Source organism: Limanda limanda, chromosome 15 (assembly GCF_963576545.1).
Source record: "Limanda limanda chromosome 15, fLimLim1.1, whole genome shotgun sequence".
Classification (NCBI taxonomy): Eukaryota; Metazoa; Chordata; class Actinopteri; order Pleuronectiformes; family Pleuronectidae; genus Limanda; species Limanda limanda.
In genome coordinates, this window is record NC_083650.1 from 22340589 (window position 1) to 22361289 (window position 20701).

Consider the following 20701-nt stretch of genomic DNA (forward strand, 5'->3'; position numbering starts at 1 on the left):
CTTCTTTATTAAACATTTGCAAAGCCCACTTAAGACAATTCCTTCAAACGTTCACTTAGACTCAAAGATTAACTAATTGGAAATCAGTGGTCAAAGATCATGTTGACAAAAAAATGTATGGAAACTGCACTGGTTGGTCATGGAGGCTTTTTGCAGGGCGGTAATTTTGTTTTAGTTTGTAGCATCATCTGTCAGTCATGTGAATAATGTGAAACCACCTGCATGTGAGTCCGGGTACAAACAAGAAGGGGATGCACACCTAAAAACAAGAAACGCTCCATCACACTAAACCTGCACTGTGTCCCTTTAACCTGACAGATTGTTGGAGCCCAATCCCATTTTTAATGGAAGGACAGTTGGCCAGTAATATCAAAAAAATAGACCAGAGTTATAATAAACCAATTTGCTTTAACTCTTTGACCCGGTTTTCACAGTGAGTTTCAATTTGTACAATGATCACAAGTAGGGTTGCAAAGGAGTGGAAAGTTTCCGGTAAATTTCGGAAACTTTCCGGAAACTTTCCATGGGAAGTTTAGCTCGGGAATTTTGGGAATTTTGAAAAAAATATAAAAAATAATATTTTAAAGATGTATGGAATGCAGCACACGCTGCACGTTGAGTTTCAACCCTCCACTGTGCATTCTTCCATCACATGCACAGATAACTCCCAGCATCCTTCACTCTACAGCAGGGCTATTGAGGCCTGCTGCACTATCTCATGTGTGGAGACATTTCACCCCATCCAATGTAGAAGGAAAGGCTGTGTACATTTGCAAATACTGTGCAAAGACCTATGTTAAGAATGACACAACGATGCAGAAGCATATAGTCAAGTGCCCAAAGTTTCCTCAGGGCTCAAATCAGCCTATGACAAAACAAAATGTTTATATTTATGTCTGTATATGAAAAGGTAAATACAGTTAGTATAAATTACCCACAACATTTCCAGTTAATCCCCGTTTATTCCATTTAATTCCTGTATATTCCCGTTTACTCCCGTAAATTCCCGTTAATTCCCGTATATTCCCGTTAATTCCCATGGAAAGTTTCCAACTTTGAATATTCCCGGAATTTTGCAACCCTAATCACAAGTTTTGAACAGACATTTTATCTACACCGACTCACACACAGGAAAAGAAAATCTCGGCCACCGAATTTCAGGTATCAGCAGCTTTAATCCGAGAAGAAGTATCACCCTAAAGTCTGAGGTCTTTCACAGTATCAGTAAAGCTCTTCCTCAGTATCCACCTGCCTCTGTGTGTATCCATCCAAGCATAACAGCCTCTCCATTCTTTTTGTAGCGAACGGCTTCTCCCCCTGTCAGCACATTTCCTCACCCTTCTCTCTCTCTCTGTTCCAGGTGCTGGTTTGGCACACACGCACAGAGAAGCCGCACCTCGCAAATGAGCCCAAACATCGAAAGGACACTGTGGTCATCGAGGTGTGAGAGGACGGAGCCGAGCACAGGATCCGCGAGCAGGAGCTGTCTGTGGCTGCCCGTTACCTCTTGGCTGGAAATGAAGACTTTGCTCTGTCTCCTTATCGGGTTCATACGATCTGTTCACCACGGACACGGACTCGGAGGAGCTGCATGTCTCAAGACTGACTCTGTCAAACGTACTTTGTGAGAACTGGACGCCACGGAACAGGTTCCTTTTACAAACTGGGATGACTTGGATTGTTTCTCCATCCATGACTTGCTGATGAAAAGAAAAACACTGACATGAATATGTGTTTGAATCATGAATACCTCATTGTGAAGTTAAATGTTTCACTGTGATGTAGTTTCCATAAACAAGGCTTGTGGTCCACAGCATATGTTTGGTGACAGTGGTAATGTCCTGCTGATGTTTTTCATAGTTAAAGGAGCGTTCAGCATTAGGGGAAATTCTGGAGCTTGCTTTCTCCCTGAGAGTGACATGAGAAGGTTAACAGTGGTTACCATGAAGCTTGGTTAAAGACAGGGAGCAGGGGAAACAGGAATGCTGCACCACTCGAGTTGAAACACTACAAAAACCAAACTACTGACACAATGCGGGCCGGGAGATATGACTTCCGCCATGTCAAACTTTCACCTCGATTATGATTAATGAACATAAAGTTCTGGCTGTGACGCGTCTCGAGTTGTGTGGCATTTGAACTGCACTCTCAGTAGAAAGTTTGAAATCTATTTGGCTGCGTTTTAGTCCTGCCGAGTAGGAACTGATTTGACTCTCACAACTGTTTGCTGATTGGGTCTTTTCAGTCATTCCTCATCATTGTGCTGATTTGTGAGTGGTTCACATGAAATGGGTTTTCATGCTCGTTGGTACGGACGGGTATTAAACCTGATACAGACCCTCAATACTCTTGTGGAAAGAGAACAGAACATTTTAATTTTCTTTTGCAAATTTTCAAACAGAAGCTGAGTGGTATGGATGTTACCTGAGATAGGCTAATCCCACATCCTGTTTGCAGTTGCATAATGCAACATACGCAATCTTTTTTTTTCCTTTTCACTCCCCAAAGAAGGAAAGTGAGCTTGTTTGCAAAAGTATTAACTATAACACTCCAACTCACACCCCCACACCTCTCTTACTGAGCCATTTTGCGTTTTTACATCGGCTTTTTAGTCTTTTCATCACCTTCCAGACGTTTCAGCTCCAGTCGTTCTGAAAGAACCACACCATCTCCATGTCTGTTAAACAGAACCAGCTCTGGTCTTCTTGTTGACCTTAATTACATGTCTCAAAGGTAATGTGGTAATGATTTATTGATCCCTAAATGCTACGTTATTCTCCTTTAAATCACCCTGAACTGATCATATATAATGAACTGGAGCACCCTTCGCCCTCCTCTCATCCTGTATACATGCACAGGGTGTGATCAGGTTTGGAAACGGCACACGTGAAGTAACAAGAAGCACCACTCCTGACTAACTGCAATCAATAATGTAGAGTCTCGAGGCCGACAACAAAGGAAACTGGCCTCACTGGAAAATCTCGGCAGCAGAATAAAGAGGGATAACTTGAGTAGATGGGATGTAAACAGCACATCAGATGTGCGTCTGGTTTCACAGCTCAAATGTGCCAGGCACCATTTCTTCAGTGTGCTTTAACAGCCGTGTTGCCAGATGGAGTGCGGGACTCTGAACGTCTGTCACATTCAAGCACTTCGCCAAAACAGTTCACACAGAGCCGATGCAGCCTGTCAGGGCCGGGGAGATCTCTCTGTGTTTAGCAGAATAACAGAGTCTAAATCTGGTGTCTGAGGCAAGGCCGCCGCACTGTGCAGTGGCTGCGATGCCTTCTGCATGAACCCGGGAGCAACCGTAACAATGGAGATGCAGTTGGCTACAGCCACTGGGACAGAACAATGCAAGGAAGCTTCCAAGGAAAGTTTCTGATGCTCTATATAACAAGGAGAGTCGGCGTTCAGAGGAAGGATTAGTCTGAAAAAGAAAGTGATGGACATTGAGGACAATCATGGATTTAAAAGTGGTGTGGCCGTTCCTCGTTGGCTGACTCAAGCTTTTAAAGCTCCTGGATAGGTGAGCATTAGGTAGCTATTATTTACACAGAATTATTGTCTTGGAACTACGGTCATTTCTGTGTTTTGACGGTGTCTGTGTCACTGCCAGAAGGGGGAGACTAAAGTTCAACACTGCAGGTTTAAGTTTAGAGGGGACTGAACACGTCTTTGTATCGCAAGTACACACAGGAAATGAAAAACAGGATAAAAGCCAGGATTCTACAGCCTTTATTCCAAATGACCCTCTTGTAAAACTTGGAACAGAAATACAGGAGCAAACAAAATCCCCCAAAAGATAAAACAGTTCTTTTACAGTTAAGAGTCATTGGACAAAGGACGAACACAGAAAAACTTTTCTTGCTATTTATTGTTTCAATGCACGGAAACCATTTATTTTTTTCCCTCTGTACTAGTCACCAGAAAATGTAAACACATTGGAAATAAACCTGGAGGACATTAGTTGTATTGAGTATGTAAATGTGTCATTCACACAAACCACTTGTGTCACAGAGTGCTACAGTTATTGCATGGCAGAGGGACCCTGTGTTTACGGACCTGAATCTCTGCACTGAAGCCCGGCCGTGGGATTGCAGCTCTGTCGGCGTGTGTGTTTGTATTTTGTTCTTTTCTCATCCTCTGTCCTGATCTTACTCCCATTTTCCTCCTCCTGCCGGTCTAGCCCTCTAATTGGTCGTCCAGGTTTATTTCCCCATGACTTACTGTGCTTCTCTTGATCCGCACACAACAAAACACCACAATAAAGATGGCGGATGGCAGAACAAAAATGTTTACAGCATCATATATTGAAGGAGAAACATGTTGGGTGTCACACTGGTCCAAAAAAATGAAGGAAGATGGATTTTCTTATCCTGCAGTTGGAAATGAAGTGACCAATCACACCCCAGTGGGAGATACAGTACCTGCTCTGCTATTTAAAGTGCAGAAAAAGACAAAAACCGATGTGATTCCAGTGGTGCTTTAATTTGCCTCGGGGATCAAAGGGGGAAACGGCTCATTTCATCAACAAGGAAGTGTCTTAACTGGGTCAGAGCCCGGCTTCCTTCCACTGAAACCAGCTCGTTTGGTTTTTAAAAACGCTCCAGCACATCACAGCGAGGCGAGCAAAGACATCCCGGGGACTCACAGGCCACCCGGCAATTACTGACACTTAAAGGGAATCCAAGACATTTACAGATTTCGGTTGTTTTTAAGCAGTTTGAGACAAAATGGGTTGGATATATTCATCTCTTAATAAAAGTATTGATAATGGTTATGTATTCATCAGTGGTTCCCTGCCTTTGATGGCTTGAATTCAGATATAAGGAATGTTTCCTTTTAACTAGGGCTGGGCAGTTTCTTCCTTCGAGTTTTTGTTAAAAAGCAGTATGTCTTCAATGTCTAAAAAATGGAAACTGAATTATTACAACGATCCTAAAAATGATATTTTCAGTGAAAATTCTACATGAGAGCTGCATTCAGTTACAACAGCTCCTCAATGACAAGATGGTTATTATAGTATAATAACACAAGATAAAAGAGATTTTATTTGGACCTTACTTGTGACACCTTGTTTCAGTTTGAGTATGTGAGGAGTGGGAACAAGCGTGATGCTGAATCTGAATCGTTTTTTAGAGTCTTACGAGACAAGACTCTCCAGTGTCTCACAATAACAAGGTATATTATTCTGAAATAAACAGAAAAATATATTTTTTTATTTTATCTATTTCTTGTAAGGTAAGTAAGGAGCCACTGCTGTCATGATCATCTACTTTGGAGCTGATCAGTGATACACCGGCTGCTGTGTGGGGATAAAAAAAACACTACTGGCTGCAACGAGACACTTTTTCCTTTGATACTCTGAATGTGGTAGAAATTCTTTTGCAGGAAAATCAATCAGTGCAAAATAACAACACTGTAAAAGCAGCTCTAAACACATGTCAGTCAAAGCCTGTGGGATTTAGCAATGCTAAACCTCACAGGCTGTTTCTAAGTAAAGGGAGGACTTCATCTCCACAGCAACATCCCCCAGCACCACACACACACACACACACACACACACACACACACACATACAGTGCCATGTGACAAATAAAACTCACACCAATGTTGTCGAGAGCGACGGCATCAGCCTCTCTCCTATGGCTCTGAAAGAGTGTGTGGGGTGGGGGGGGGTTCACGTCATATTCACATAGATACAGTACTGCTCACACGATTATCTGCTACAAGGCTCTGCACGCCCTACAGGGAGGGGGAGGGAGAGAGAGGGGGGGGGTTGAGGGTTACAATTTACACAGCAGAGAGAGGGGTGAGAGGACAGGGTAGCGTAAACCAACCACAACATAGCCATATCTACTGTAAGTACTCGGGGACTATTCACACACTATCCAGTTTGGTAAGATATACTTGTAATATTACTATAAGAGGACTTGAAGTTACTGGTCCAGCAGCTTTCTTTTTTTTTTTGTTTTGCGGTTTTTGTGCCTTTTTTCAGTCATCAACAACAAAAGGAAACCCAACGAGGACACCCAGATACAGAGACAGCACACCACAGCTGCCAGGCTCTTTTTCTTCACCTCCGCGGTGTCTTGGAGAGATGACCTCTTGGCTTCTTAGAGGAAGGACGTTGAAGGGATTTGGGGGAGGGGTTTATGGAGAGGCAAACCGTCCTCGCTGTGCGTTATTATTCAACTAAAAGCTGTTAAGGAGATGGGAGGATCTCAGAGAGATTTGGTTGCCATGTGACTTCCCTGTGTTTCCCCCCCCCCCCCCCCCCCCGCTCATCCTCTGGACCTCCTCCTCGTCACTTCCACAGCTGAGTGCTGAGGGTCTGGCCAGAAGCCGTGGGTGGAGCCGCGGGCCAACCGGCCCCGGGGGCGCCCGATGTCGGCCCTCCTCCGCTCATGGCCATGCCGGACATATGCCGGGTCATCTGAGAGAGAGAAAAGAGAGGGGGGGGGGGGGGTCAGCGGGAGCAAGAAAGAGACAGCAGCGAGAGGGGTGGGCTGACCCTCCGTCCTTCAGCTCCACTCCCATACCTCCATCCCTCGCTCTTACCTTCGCTCTCCTGCTCTCAAAGGTTTCAATCTTCCCCCTGCTCCCTGCCCTCCCCCCCCCCGATTCTCCTCCTCCGCTCCTCCTGCTTGCCCTCCTCCTTGCAATCTGTCTCATCTATTATGAATGTGCTTTGCTGCAGCGCTACTCACTTATCTGGTCATCTGAGAGCTGTGGGTGAGTGTGTGTGTGTGTGCAGGTGTGTGTGTGGTCATGCATGCATCTCAGCCAGTCGAAGACTTACAGTACGTGCAACCATGTCAACTCACCATTCCATTACATCTTCCTGCACGATATGAACTCACACTTTGCCCCTCCTGCCTTTACTCTTCAAAGCTGGTGTCCTGTGTGTGTGTGTGTGTGTGTGTGTGTGTGTGTGTGTGTGTGTGTGTGTGTGTGTGTGTGTGTGTGTGTGTGTCAGCAGTTATTTATGATCACTCATCAACCTCCCCAGTTGTCTAGCAGGAACAGTTTCGAGTGCTTTATGACTTTACTCAACTCAACTCAACACTAAATATGAGTTAGTTCTGTTCATTTATGGGGATAAAATAAAGGTTTAAAATGTGAGACCCATTGTGTGTCTGGTGAGAACATGTGATCTGAATAAGAAAAACAACAACAGTCCATACATTTTGCTTAATGGTCCCAAAATATATCTGTATGTGCATTAGAACATTTCCCGATGGTCAGAGATGTTAATGAACTCAGGTGTATGTAACTTGCTGACGTATAGATTACCTCCAGGTGATTACAGTCCTGAGAAGGAAACACTGTAAACACACCTGTCAGCTCCCCACCATCCTAAACCTGGCTACAACTTATTTTACACATGGGTTACAGGGCGGGGCTATGCTAATGATGTTATCCACGTTAACTAGCTGCTAGCTGGCGTGCAGGCTTGCAGGACTGAGTGCATCCTGGGTAACACATACAAAAAAATACCCTGATCAAATCACTATAGTCTGACATGGAGGCTCAGACACTGAGAGGAGAACCAACGTGTGGATGAGATACAACAAAGCAGCTAGCTGGATTTGCTTGATTATTTTAAGTGGGCGTCTCAACACCGATACACTGCATAGGAGGCACCTAGATATGAATGGTAACAGACCGGGTGGGTGTGTCCAATGAAGCGTTGGCTTTGGTCTGGGAAGTTGGTGCTAGTGAGACTTCTAGTGGCTGTGAACATTGTACGTTTAGATTAGATTAGATTAGATTAGATTAGATTTAACTTTATTGTCATTGCACAGTACAAGTACATATGCAACGAAATGCAGTTTAGCGTCTAACCAGAAGTGCAAAAAAAGGCAGTAAAAGTGCAGAGTATTGTGCATATTAAAGTGAAAATGTAAATAAATAAGATCTGTACAGTAGAAATATATATGGAATATTACAGTATTAACAGGAATTGTAGGATATAGGGACGATGAATACACTATGAGCAGGATAAAAATATAAATATATACAAATATGAATACACTATAGGCGGGATAATACAGTAGTACGTTTAACCTTTAATGTTAAATGTTGCTAATTTAGTCCTGACTAAGATTTGAAACTAAGTGTTGAATGGCATTATGTATATGAAATCTATGTATTAACGATCGCCTCACTTTGAGGCTATAAACAGACGAGCGTTTCCTCCAAAGAGGAAAATCAGTAAAGTGTGAACACCAGCTTTGCTCCCCTCGTCCTGGGATCCCTCATGCACTGCGGTTACATGTGTCCGATTGAAACCCGATGGTTGTTAACAGTTGCATATTGTGATCCGATTACTATTTGAATGCAGGCGTATGCTTACCAGGTGTAAATGAGGCATAAGAGTTGAGTAATAAGGGTAAAACCAGGAGAGAGTGATCTGTTGTCAGAGATGTTTGTAACTAGAACACAGCTTGTTTACTGTGTAAACAATCTGAAAACTCTCCTGAGAGTCGAATAAGGACAATGGGAGGGGGTGATATAGAACCAGTCTCCGTTCCTGTTTTTTTTATGTCCATAATTATTTAAACGTTATTTGACATTGTGGGGAGACACATCATTTCAACCAGCTGGACAATATTGGCTCATACTGTTCATGGGTCCAGTGTTATGAGCTTGTTTCCAATGTTTATTTGCTGGCTACCAATGAAAAAATGAGCACAATTTAAAATAACAACTGATTAAATTACATGAAAATGATTAACTCTAGGTTCTAGTTAACTACACTTCAAATGCATCTATCTATAGTGTTGTTTCACTCCACTAGTTGTGGTGCTATCCCCCAAACTGGGTGTTTTTAAATAAGTCCCACCTTATGGAGGTGACGTCATTACATATTTGCTTGTCAATTCGCTGAACGATGGACAATTGAGAAAACCTTAATAATAAATGACATTATATCATTATAAAGTAACTCTGGTTCGTAAGGAAAGTCGTCTCAAAGCTGCTCTGGGCTTTCAGAGAGGTGGAAGGGGTGAGGTCATTTCTGCACTGGGTTTTGCACAGAGCAGCACGCAAGTGACTTTTATGACCTGACTAATGGAACATTTTCACAAGAAAAAATAAAGGGTACCATAAAAGAAAAAGACAAACATTTATGGTCTATTTGTTTAAGTTACTAGAAATACAGTAAACACTGAAGAGTGCTGCCTAAAAGATTAATGAGCAGAGAAACTGCAGTGGAACCATAATTAGCTAAGTGTTAAAATGAGTTAATCAGCACAAATCAAATGAATCAGCATATTTTCAGTGTGTTTTAGACACGTACACAATATATTTTGTGTGTACCTGGCTCATGTTCCACTGTCCTTGCGGCTGCTGCTGACCCTGCTGCAGATTGTACATGCCCTGTCCTTGGCTGGCTGGCATCCCGCCCGGCTGCTGCATGTAACCCCCGTTGGGCAGAGCCATCCCGGGCATCATGGCCCCTCCCCCCATCATAGCGGTGGGTGGGGCGACTCCCCCCATCCCAGGGTTGAAGGCCTGTGGAGTGAACTGCATTTGTGGCTGGCCCATGTACATGCCTGCTGGAGTAGATAACAACAAACACACACAGAGAGTTAGGTTTGTGCAAGACGTGGATAGTAACTTTCCAGTAAACTGTTGTTTTAACAAAAGACAGAAATAGGGAGAACTGAATTGCTATAAATGTAGTTTTGCTCAAATTGAATACAAAGTATTAAAACTGGGTAGACAGGATTTTCATAAAACCAACGTTAAATTGTTTTTCCACACATCTCACTAACACAAGAAAACGTACAACCACAATAGTCACTTACTATCTTGTAATGTTACTTTATGTCCCTTTCTGTGGAAAACACTCTGCTCTTAGAAAAGTGGTTTCAATAAGATTAATTAAAAAAATATATAAATGAGTCATTTTCACGGTTTTATCTCGTTAATTTACTTTTCATATTGAGAAATTACAGCCGTATTAAATTACCGCTGCTGTTTCATATTCAACTGGCAAAGCACGGGTGGCTTTTATCGTCAATCAGCCACAGAGAGAGAAATACATCTGGCACTGGGGTTTGTCAGTGAAAACACAACATTGGTCATTTCTGTCAGTGCCTCAGTGATGAATATTGCAAGGAAGGAACACAACAAACAGGCTCGGCCACAGCGAGATGTCAGATGTCGACCTGCAGGCGACGAGCTCTTGTGGAACTTGTGTCAGAGGCCACACCACAGTAACATGTGGGAGGACACAGTGTGCAGCCTGAAATCAGATCATGGTTGCTCATATGACGAGGGGAAAAGGCCACATTATTGACTTCTGTTTTTGATTAAAACACTGTGACAACCTGTCCCGCAGTTTGTTTGGTTGTTCAGTAAACACACAGACCAGCTCCTCTGTTCCATGCCCAGCAGAGGAGCAGGGTGTGTTTGCAGGTCAGTACACATAATGTTGCAAAGAAACCTCGAAGATCTCTGAAAATGAACTTTAAATATAGTAAATAGTCTGTATTTATAAAGCACTATTCTAGTCTAAATGACCACGAAAAACACTTTACAGCACAGATTGGCATTCATCCATACAATCATACAGTGCATCTATCCGCAGCACTTTCTCTTTCATCTATCAACCATTCACTGTTTCAGTCCAAGGACACTTCCGCATGCGGAGTGGAGGAGACGAGGATCGAACCACCATCGAACCTGGTATGTGGACAAAGTGCTCTACCTTCTGAGCCCACTTGAAATATACCCAGACAGAAATCTCAGGGACTTTTAAATCAAACTCAGTTTGAAGTTAACACAAGACTGATTTTATAGTAAGTACAAAAATAAAAAAGTCAACACTCTCCTGAGAGTCGAATAAGGACAATTGGAGGGGGTAGATATAGAACCAGCCTCCATTCCTGTTTTTTTTATGTCCATAATTATTTAAACGTTATTTAACAATGCCGGGAGACACATCCTTTCAACCAGCTGGACAATATTGGCTCATACTGTTCATGGGTCCAGTGTTATGAGCTTGTTTCCAATGTTTATTCGCTGGCTACCAATGAAAAAATGAGCACAATTTAAAATAACAACTGATTAAATTACATGAAAATGGTTAACTCTAGGTTCTAGTTAACTACACTTCAAATGCATGTATCTATAGTGTTGTTGGTGGTGGAGACAGGGATCGAACCAACATCGAACCTGGTATGTGAACAAAGTGCTCTACCTTCTGAGCCCACTTGAAATATACCCAGACAGAAATCTCAGGGACTTTTAAATCAAACTGAGTTTGAAGTTAACACAAGACTGATTTTATAGTAAGTACAAAAATAAAAAAGTCAACCAACCAGATTTGAAGTTTGCATGACTTAAGGGGGTTTAAACACACTCTTTTATTGCTACCGCTAAAGATTGTCGAAAAACTCATATTTTCATCAGCCCATTTCCTCATCAGTGCTGCATGACACCACTGTGGGGAAATGATAAGTGGCAAAATATAGAGGAACGGATTTATCAGTACTTTTACTGAGTAGAAAGACCTCAAGGAGCAACGAAGAGATAACTTCTTTAAAACCGGCTAAAAACAACCTCTGATATAAGCCGGCTGTGCTGCATGTAGGAAATGTTGGAGAAAACCTCCTCATACTGAAGAACTGCAGCCTCTGAATCATGACATCTATTCAGGGTTTAAAGTCCTCTACTGCAGATTCAAACTTGGGCTGGTTATAATATCTTATCACATTAGTGTTTTATGACATTTTGAAAATGCCACATCCGTCCTGCTGCAGTGCAGAAAGGCACCCGCGCACACACACACACACACACACATAACAGTACACACTCGAGGATTTGGGGCATTTAGCCGGCAAGGTTCTTTTAGCTTTGATCTCCATCAGCACTTATTTGGATTCAGGGACAATAAAGCAGCAGAAAGCTCTTTATCCTGATTTCCACTGCTAATCCTGTGCACACATCAGTGTTACTGTGCAGCAATATAATCAATATGCACATGAGCCTGCTGCACATACCCACCATTCAGAAAACATGTGACCCTAATGCTGTCCCTGCACACACTCCCAAAACATGCTTAGCTTGTTGTATGTATGCATGAGCACTGCCAACATACACACACATAAACAGTCTTGGCACTTCGGTCCTCGATCATAATAACTGTGAGATGAGTGTGAATCCGCAGACACATCTCTATTTTTACGGCTGCGCTGGGACTCCAGTGAACGCAGCTCGGAGTGGAGTGGACCTGCCTGCTTCACAGCGCGCTGACCTTTCATCTGCCTCGCTCTGCTCAGCTTTTATGATACATCTTTCCTCTCCTGTGTGTAGGTTTGTGTCTCAGCTTGTGTACAAACCCCCACGTCTAAGTGTGTGCTCCTGTGTTAATGCAGTATCCTGCTTATTGTTCCTCGTTTATAGTGTCTTTTATAGTGCCCCTCCACATTCTGCATGCACAACACATGAAGCTGTGTAGCTTTGGATAACAGACTCTTCATTCCATGTTCACATCGTGTGGACGCACCTTGTCCTTCTTTTGAACCAGTTTCACACCTGTTTTGCACTTCTCACTTTCCACTGCTGCCTTCAAACATGCCAAAAGCTATAAAACAAAATCTGACATGTTGTGCCCTCATGAAGATGATACGATGGATATGTTAGCAAACAGTTGCCTATTTACACATCATCACTGTGGAACTTCACAATCACTTCAGAGCTTTGTTTCTCAGCACTGAGCACAAACTGACAGTAAGCTCAATATTTAAACTGAAAACAGACTTATGTTGCAGCACCTCTGTACTTTTTATTACTTGCGGCAATGCAGCCCCTATAGCACCAATAGGAGGCTTTGAGAGTAGTGGCAACGGTGTTCTGCATGCAGACGTAGTACACTTAGTGAACTTTGTTTATCTCAATAGACACAGATTCTGCAGGTGAATAGTTAGAATCTGTGGGCATTTAGGGCCGGAACCTCTCTGGTTTCTGTTTCTAATCTGAACAGGTTTGACAAGGCTTTGGTTTCCTACAGGTTGACAATCCGTGTAGAGACGGAGGTGGAGCACATTGACCAAAATGCATTGTCTATCGACTTTCTCATTTATCTGAATTAATTAGCAGACAGCTGTTAACAGACATTAGCTTAATGCTGTCAGGCATCACTGTGTGTGCTTTGTGTGGAGAAAAGTTTTAATTGTGGCATAGAAGAAACTCATCAGACAGATAATGTGAATGACGAATGGAAGACAGAGTCTTGGCCCAAATATCTGCTGCCTGCACCGGAAGCCCTAAAGTATTAGTTGTTGCCTCCTCATCTTCGGATGATGGACTCACCTGCTAATTTCTGATTCTACTTGAGGCTGGTCAGTGGTCTGTTCGATCAAGAAGCTGTTTTTGTTAGTAAAAGCAGCTAAAGTTAAGGTAAGACCAGTGGCAGCAGGCCTCAGCAGCAGGTTGTTATTACGAGAACACAGTGAAGTTAAATGAGGCGAGACTAAATGAGGATCGACCTTTTTTTGTTGCCCCTTGGAGCAGATGAAAAGCTGGGAATCAATGCCAAGTGGACTGGTTTATCGTCAAGCAAGGTTCTACCTGATGTGGTGAGGTGAATACCGTGTCTGTAAACTGTGATCGCTCTGGAAGGAGAGGTCAGATGCCAAGAGTTGAAGGTCAAAAGGTCAGTTACGGATTGAGTTTTTGCACTTTAGGATTGGAAACTTAATCGGATTATAATCTTAGTCATATTAAACTTTTCAACTGAGAAAACAGAAGACTCACTGGATATTTAGTGCTATCCATGTTCCAATGCTGTGTATTTTAGGGGTTAAACTAATCAAAGTAAATGTTGAGCTCAAATCAACTTGGCTTATGGGGCTGATCAAGCTCCGCTGACTTCTGGACAATGAAGAGTTAATGAAAAATGCTGCATTTGAATGCGTGTGTGTGTGTGTGAGTGTGTGTATGTGTGTGTGTGTGCGCTCGCGGACGTGTGTTACCTTGTCCTGGGGCAGATTGCTGCTGGCTCTGCGGCTGACTGCCCACTGAGCTGCTGGCATACAGAGACAGGATGGAGTCTTTAGATAAAAGCTTCTTCTCCTCCGCCTTTGTGGTCATAGTGGTGGAGATAGAGGAGGAGGTGGAGGTGTCCGCCTGCGGAGCTGCTGTACTGGAACTAGACTGTGAGGGAGACAGACGGGGGAGGAGAGTCATAAAAGATTAATGTTTGTAATGGTTTGTTGTACACATGACCTGTGCATGTCCACTCGACAGGATGATGGAAGGTAGCTGATTGATGCGAATGACAGTGCCTCAGTTTCCTACACTAAAACTGTACGTTTTAAACATAAATTATAAATGACTGATTGTGTATACTATATTTTAGCGCTGCTCTTTTTTAAAATTTGGTTGGAAACTCAATAATTCCTGTCTTTATGTCTTTTCTTGATATATTCACCATAATTGACATTTCCACAGCACTAATTCCTTCATTTAACCAGTAATGTCATATTTAATGTCAAGTTAGTCAGTTAATTCCAATCATTTCTCTACGTCCATTCTTTTGATTGGTGTTAAGCAATGAAACACTCCCTGCACAATGACTCAAAGGGGATCCTCTCTCTCTTTCCTACAGGCGTTTAATCTGCAGGAAGTTTTAATGACATTAGCTTCATAATGATTAAAAGAACGGCAAAATACAGCTCAGATTAAATAGTGAGACAAAATGGCAGAGTAGAAGCAGTCCGTGGTAGTGAGAATTATTGCCCATAATCAGAAGACAACCTACAGTGCACAGGTCTACTTATCCTCCAGTGTACCAGCCTCTCTTTTTCCTAACTCTCTAAAACCTTCATTCAGAACATTCATCTTCAGCCATGACGTCCTGAGGATGTACAGAACTACTGGGTTCAGAACTTTATGCGGACGGTGACTTTCACACATGCACAACCCAGCAGGAGATTCTCCGCTCAGACGAGTTCACAACAACACAGAAATCTCTGGAGCATTGAGGTAAGGGGTTGGTGCAGCAGGCAGAGGCAGGACGATACATATTAATTCTGCTTCAACACCTCTAATTGTTCGCTGTCCAGCAAGGGGATTTCCATTTCGACTCCTCTAGGCTTTCTGGGGACTTTATACTATAAGAGTGGACGAAGAAAGACCGCAGAAAGTCTGAATGCTCTTCCTCAGACTTTTAAGTTAACACATACAGCCCATCTAGAGAAAGTCCGAAGGATTTCCGGAGTTTAGTGCATGTCTGGAAACAGCTTTTAACTGGTTTCCTATCTTTCTGCTCCAATCTTAAATTCAAACAAGCAACAAAAAAATGTGTAGAAAGACTTTTTACTTATTTAATGTAACGTACTGTAGAAATCAGGGAGGAATACAGACGTGACAAGACAGGGAGAGAAGAGGGGAAGAGACAGGACAAAAGTGAAGGGGAGAAGAGCAAGAGTTGAGTAAAGGACAAAAAAAAAGCGGGGAAAAGAACGGAGGAGAAGCATTGTCACAGTAAGTGAGACGGATGATATTAATTAGGCTGCTGCAAAGAGAGGTAGACATGAACTGTTGCAGACAGAAAACACACACACACAAACACACACGCACACATCCACACACACACAAACACACAGTCATGTTCACGTCCACTGTTAATTTGAACTCAAACATCTATTACACCTAATGGACAGAGCTGACAAGAGAGCAACACCTGTTTAAGAGCTCAGAACAAGTGTGTGTGTGTGTGTGTGTGCGTATGTGTGTGTGTGTCTGTGTGTGTGAGGGTTAGAAGAGGAGGAAAGAGGGAGACCACAGTCAGGTGGACTCCATGAATAAACAGTGGCTTCTGCAAAACACACACACACACACACACACTAGTGCATCAACATTCTGAATTCAATGTCAAGAATGCTTCATATACACACAAATTAAATATTATCGAGCACACACAAACACACACAAACTAAATACTCAAGTGTGACACACGTATCGACAAAATCGCACACACACATACACGTACACACAAAGCATTGTGAGGGTGTTGTGCTCAACTGCTTAGCAGGCAGTGCTGCTCCCCTCTGTCTATCTCTGCTGCCTTTCTTTGACTTGTGGAGGGACGGAAGGAGGGAGGGGAGGGGAGGGGGGCACAGCGAGAAACAGAGGCAGGATGCAGGGAGAAAAAGAAAGAGGAATGATGGAGAAGAACAGGAGGGCATAAAAAAATAAGGGACAGGGAAGGGTGAAAAGGACAGAGATGGCAAGGCTGCAAAGGTAAGAAGAGGAAAGGAGGGCAGGGAAGACACAGTATAAAGGGACGGAAAGAATGATGGGAGAAAGGAAATAGGAAAGGGAGGACAAGGACAAGTTGAGAGGAAAGGAAGAAGACGTGGATGAAGGAAATAGCTGAGGAGAATATGGTGGATGGTTATTCATGCAAACAAACACACACACGATTCATTTTCTCTGCAGCTATTCGATTGGAGGTGAGTCAGGTGTTGACGGAGGCTGGGTGGAGCTACCTAATAATAACTGCAGCACATTAGTGTTCTCCTCACTCCTGCACAGACTAGAGAAGAGAATGGTGACAACAGGCAGCAAACTGTCTTCACCTGCTCCGTCACTCAGTTCTGTGTAACATGACTCAATCAAAGGAGCTAAGCCTATTTGCTGCTTAGCTCGTTTCCAAAGTTGAAAAATGCATTAAGCGGACCTTAAATCCTGAGAAGTGCAACAGTAGTCGGCGTACGTTCATCTTCCTTCTCTGAGACGTGTTTGTTGAATAGGCCGTGTGATTCAGACACGCTCTGCCGGCTCTGAACCGTGAGATGAGAAAATCATCCACGTTGATTTAGGAGGAGAACAGCAACATGTGGAGGAGCAAGCGGGATGGAAAGTGCTCAGAGGTGGGGCCACTATAAGTCTGTTGTTGGTGCACAAACCTTCAACTTTGATATAAATATCAATTATATACACTTCTCATTTGCTACACGGTATACTCAAGAGTAAATTCAAGGATACATTTGCTTCATTATATCTTTGTTCTTCTGTTTATGGTCATCATTTATGACAACTTTGCACTCAACAAAACAACTGCAGAGCTGTCAGAACATGGAAACCTCCAATTCTTGCTCCAAAATGAAATGGTTCACTCCCGAACCCGCTGTAAAATGTTAAGGAAATCTATTCAGTAGCTCAGTAGAGCAGTCAGACCAAGTATCTTCACAACTATAAGATGGATTGTTTGCGAACATGGTTGTATAAGCTTTAAGGTAGGGTTGATAAAACCCCTTCATATTGTATTTGTTAAAAGTTGCTTCAATTCCCGATTAATCAGTAAATAAATAAACCAAACTTAAAAAATGCCAGCGTCTTTAGCCCTCGTGGGATTGGAATAAAACAAAATGTGTTTTGGGGTCATATCTTTGACGAGAGGGCTGATGCTTTATTATAGCTTACATTTTCAAAGTGAAGCCTGCTAGAGCTAGCTTTTCCAGGATCACCAACCCTAGCTTTAAGTATTGTAACTATTAATGGTGTAATTTCCAGATTTTCTGAGATTATTAATCCTCTTGATGGAACCAGATAGTTTTTGATCAGTACAGTAAAATGATGGTAAAAGGTTAAAAACTACTGATTTGAAGAATTCCAGTGTAATATCAATCACTGGTGCTTTTAAAGGGAATTATATTTCTTCTCCTTCAAGTCCTCCTAATGAGAGCATGTGCTGCTCAAGGACAAGGGACCGACATTAGGTCAATTAATGGCCAACCTGCTCTACCACCTATAAATTATAATACAGAAAATAAAGGCAGTGGAAATGTAATAAACTGTAAAAGTGACACAAATAAGACAGTGAGGGGGGTCAGTGGACTTTACATTATACTGGTGCACGTGGTTCTTCAAATTAAGTTTCTTTTGGCATGAATACAGTTGCTTAAGAGAAACCAGTTTCCCATCAGCCTTTCACTCCTACTGCCATCTGCGAGTGCCAGACATTGAAGCACCATTAGCCCCAGTTGCACTGAAACAGTGAGTGGTCTTGCCAAAGCAGAACAGTACACGACGTTCATCTATCTAATCTCACTGAAGGAGAAGAAACTTAAGCTCAGTGTGTCACGTGGTGCATTTATCTTTTTCTGGCAATTTCTAAAACTGCCATCAATACCATGCCACATACACCGACACACACACACCGACACACACAGAAACACAGACACCCACACACAGACACACACACACACACACACTGTCCACATAGTGTGTGAAGTGTTGCCGGGCTCCTAGCAGCAAATTGTGCAATAGAAAGCTTCTTCAACAAGGCTCCATTCTTCTCACCCAATGTTGCTGTTGCAGCCAGAACTCTGAATCTCCACTGTGACAGCCTTTTCCTCATTGTCGCTGTGGATAGACTTCTACACACAAACACACACACACTGACACGCAAACACCAACACACCGACACCGACACACACACACACACACAAAAGACTATGTCTCCCCACGGTTTTCCATCACTGCTTGAAATACTCATACACTCCCCTCTGATAGACCATCTGTGGCTATAAAATCACACTGGGCTCGGTGTATGTGTGTGTGTGTGTGTGTATGTGTGTGTGTGTGTGTCTGTGTGTGTGTCTGTGTGTGTGTGTTTACTAAAAACAAAAGCAAAGCTTGGAAGTCCAGTAAGAGCATGCCAGAGAGAAAATAGGACAGTAAGGAGAAAGAAAAGAGAAAAAAAATGAAAAGAACAGGAAGGAAGAAATCAATTTCTGGTCAACAGTTCATTACCTCATCCCTCTCTACCTCCCTCAACACACTGCATTCATCTCTCCATCTCTCCACCCCCTCACAACATTTTCTTTCCACTCTCCCTCCACCCTTCACGTTTTTTCTCCAGACCTCCTCCCTTTATACTCTCCTCTCCTCCCAGTCATCCTTTTCCTTTTCCCTTCTCTCTTTCATCGTGCTAACTCCTCAAAACCAAACACACGGCACTTGCACAAAAGCTTAACGTTGTGTCCATGTAAACACAACAGATTTCGTGCTCAACATGAGGACACTGGTTAGATGTTGTTCTCTGATGTGTTTTTCCTCCATGCACCATGTAAATCTAACAAACAAGGGGAGTAGATCGGAGTGGCACTGAGGTTTGTTGACTGAACGACTGGAAGCAGAGACAGTGACAACTCCTTGTCCTTCACTAAGCCTCTTTTCTACAGCTTAGATGCATGAATAATAAACATGCTAAGAATTTTCACAACTGTGCACTTCCCCTCAGCTCTACTGAACGTTTCATAATAATAATATTATATTATATCAAATATAATGCTATAATAAACTATATCTATATAGCATATTTAACAATGTTATAGAGTGCCTTAGAAATAATAAATAACACCAGACAGGCAGATAAAGGGAGGATCAGACAATGGAACATGACCGGAGAAGAACAGAATGGCAAAATAACTATAAACATTTAAATAAATAGGATTAGTCAGTGTAAGTAAGAGCCAATGTCAACCATTTGTAAAAGCTGTCTTAAAAGGAAAAGATTTAAGAAGGAATTTTAAGGAGGCTACAGAATTAGATGAGTTCTAAGGCCAGCAAGTTCCATAATGTGGGGCTCTGACAGGAAAGGCTTGGTCATTCTTTGTTACGAGGTGAGACTGAGAGTAATCATAGACTGTATATAAAAGCATCTCAATCGTCACAGAGTCATAGATCCCACCTCCTCCATGTTAGTGGATGGGACACAGACGCAGCTTAAAAGACAAAGGACACATCAAATGAATTTTTTGTCACTGATGTATGTCAAAGTGCATTTTTCAGGTAAGTTTGGTTTATAACAGTCATTTGAGGCTATAAAAACAGGGTGAAACAACATGATTGACAGCTGAGACTGACACACAATAGGTAAACCGCCTGCATCGGCAGGAACTCCCTACCACAGCTCCCTCCCATTATCACTACTGCAAAGACTTAAGGCCAATTTATGCCTCTCCGTTTTTTCTATTACGGACAGATAAGACCGCCCTATCCGTCGTGAAACGTCCACTCCGAGGGCTTCGGACAGCTTTTCGTACACGTCTGATTTTTCTAACTATCCGTCTTCATGTTGGAGACCCGACGGACCGCTCTTGGCTGTGATTGGTCCGCGAACGACATCATTTCCGTATGACGTCATTTCCGTATTTCCGGACCTCAAACTTTCTGTTTACTTGTAGCAACAAACACGAACACAACTATGATTCTACGATTAATGTGACGTGTGTGTTAAGCCAGCGGAGTTGTCCGGCTGACGGTGGCTCGTTAGAGCACTGAGGGCATGTGTGCACGGTCACATACGGTTAGAACGAGCTTTCAAAACGGCGCTAGCAGGCTAGGCTAGCGGGCTAGGCTAGCCACCATGCTAACTGCGGTGGTAACAGTGCAAGAACCCGCCGTCACGACTTTAATTCCACTTCTATCATGACACTGTTTCTATAATACCGTCAGGTTAGAAGCAAACACTGGATAGTAGTAGTTAGTGTCGGGAGTCCCTGCTGACTGTGTGTGGAAGCTGGGGGGGAGCTAGCTCCGGGTAGCTTCTAGCTACATGTAGCCTCAAGCAGATTCAAGCTGTGGAATCAGCAACGCAGTTCGGAAACAAGACCGGGGAACCGCTGCGCTAAGAAACGATTACATCAGCATTTTGACCCGCTGGGTGTCA

The 20701-nt window shown here is 42.9% G+C and overlaps 2 protein-coding genes across 2 annotated transcripts in view; one reads left to right on the top strand and one right to left on the bottom strand.

Moving 5' to 3' along the window:
• Positions 1–1447, top strand: part of b3gat2 (beta-1,3-glucuronyltransferase 2 (glucuronosyltransferase S)) — a 47809-nt gene extending 46362 nt beyond the window's left edge. The window contains exon 4 of the mRNA XM_061087639.1: positions 1361–1447. Coding sequence (XP_060943622.1) covers positions 1361–1447 — 87 coding nt within the window. The remainder of the gene's footprint in view (positions 1–1360) is intronic.
• A 4863-nt stretch (positions 1448–6310) lies between these two features.
• The window catches only part of LOC133020802 (stromal membrane-associated protein 1-like), a 98518-nt gene continuing 84127 nt past the window's right edge, over positions 6311–20701 (bottom strand). Inside the window, exons 9-11 of the mRNA XM_061087513.1 lie at positions 13992–14172; positions 9328–9566; positions 6311–6439 (exon numbers count right to left, since the gene is read on the bottom strand). Of these exons, the coding sequence (XP_060943496.1) occupies positions 6311–6439; positions 9328–9566; positions 13992–14172 (549 nt within the window). The remainder of the gene's footprint in view (positions 6440–9327; positions 9567–13991; positions 14173–20701) is intronic.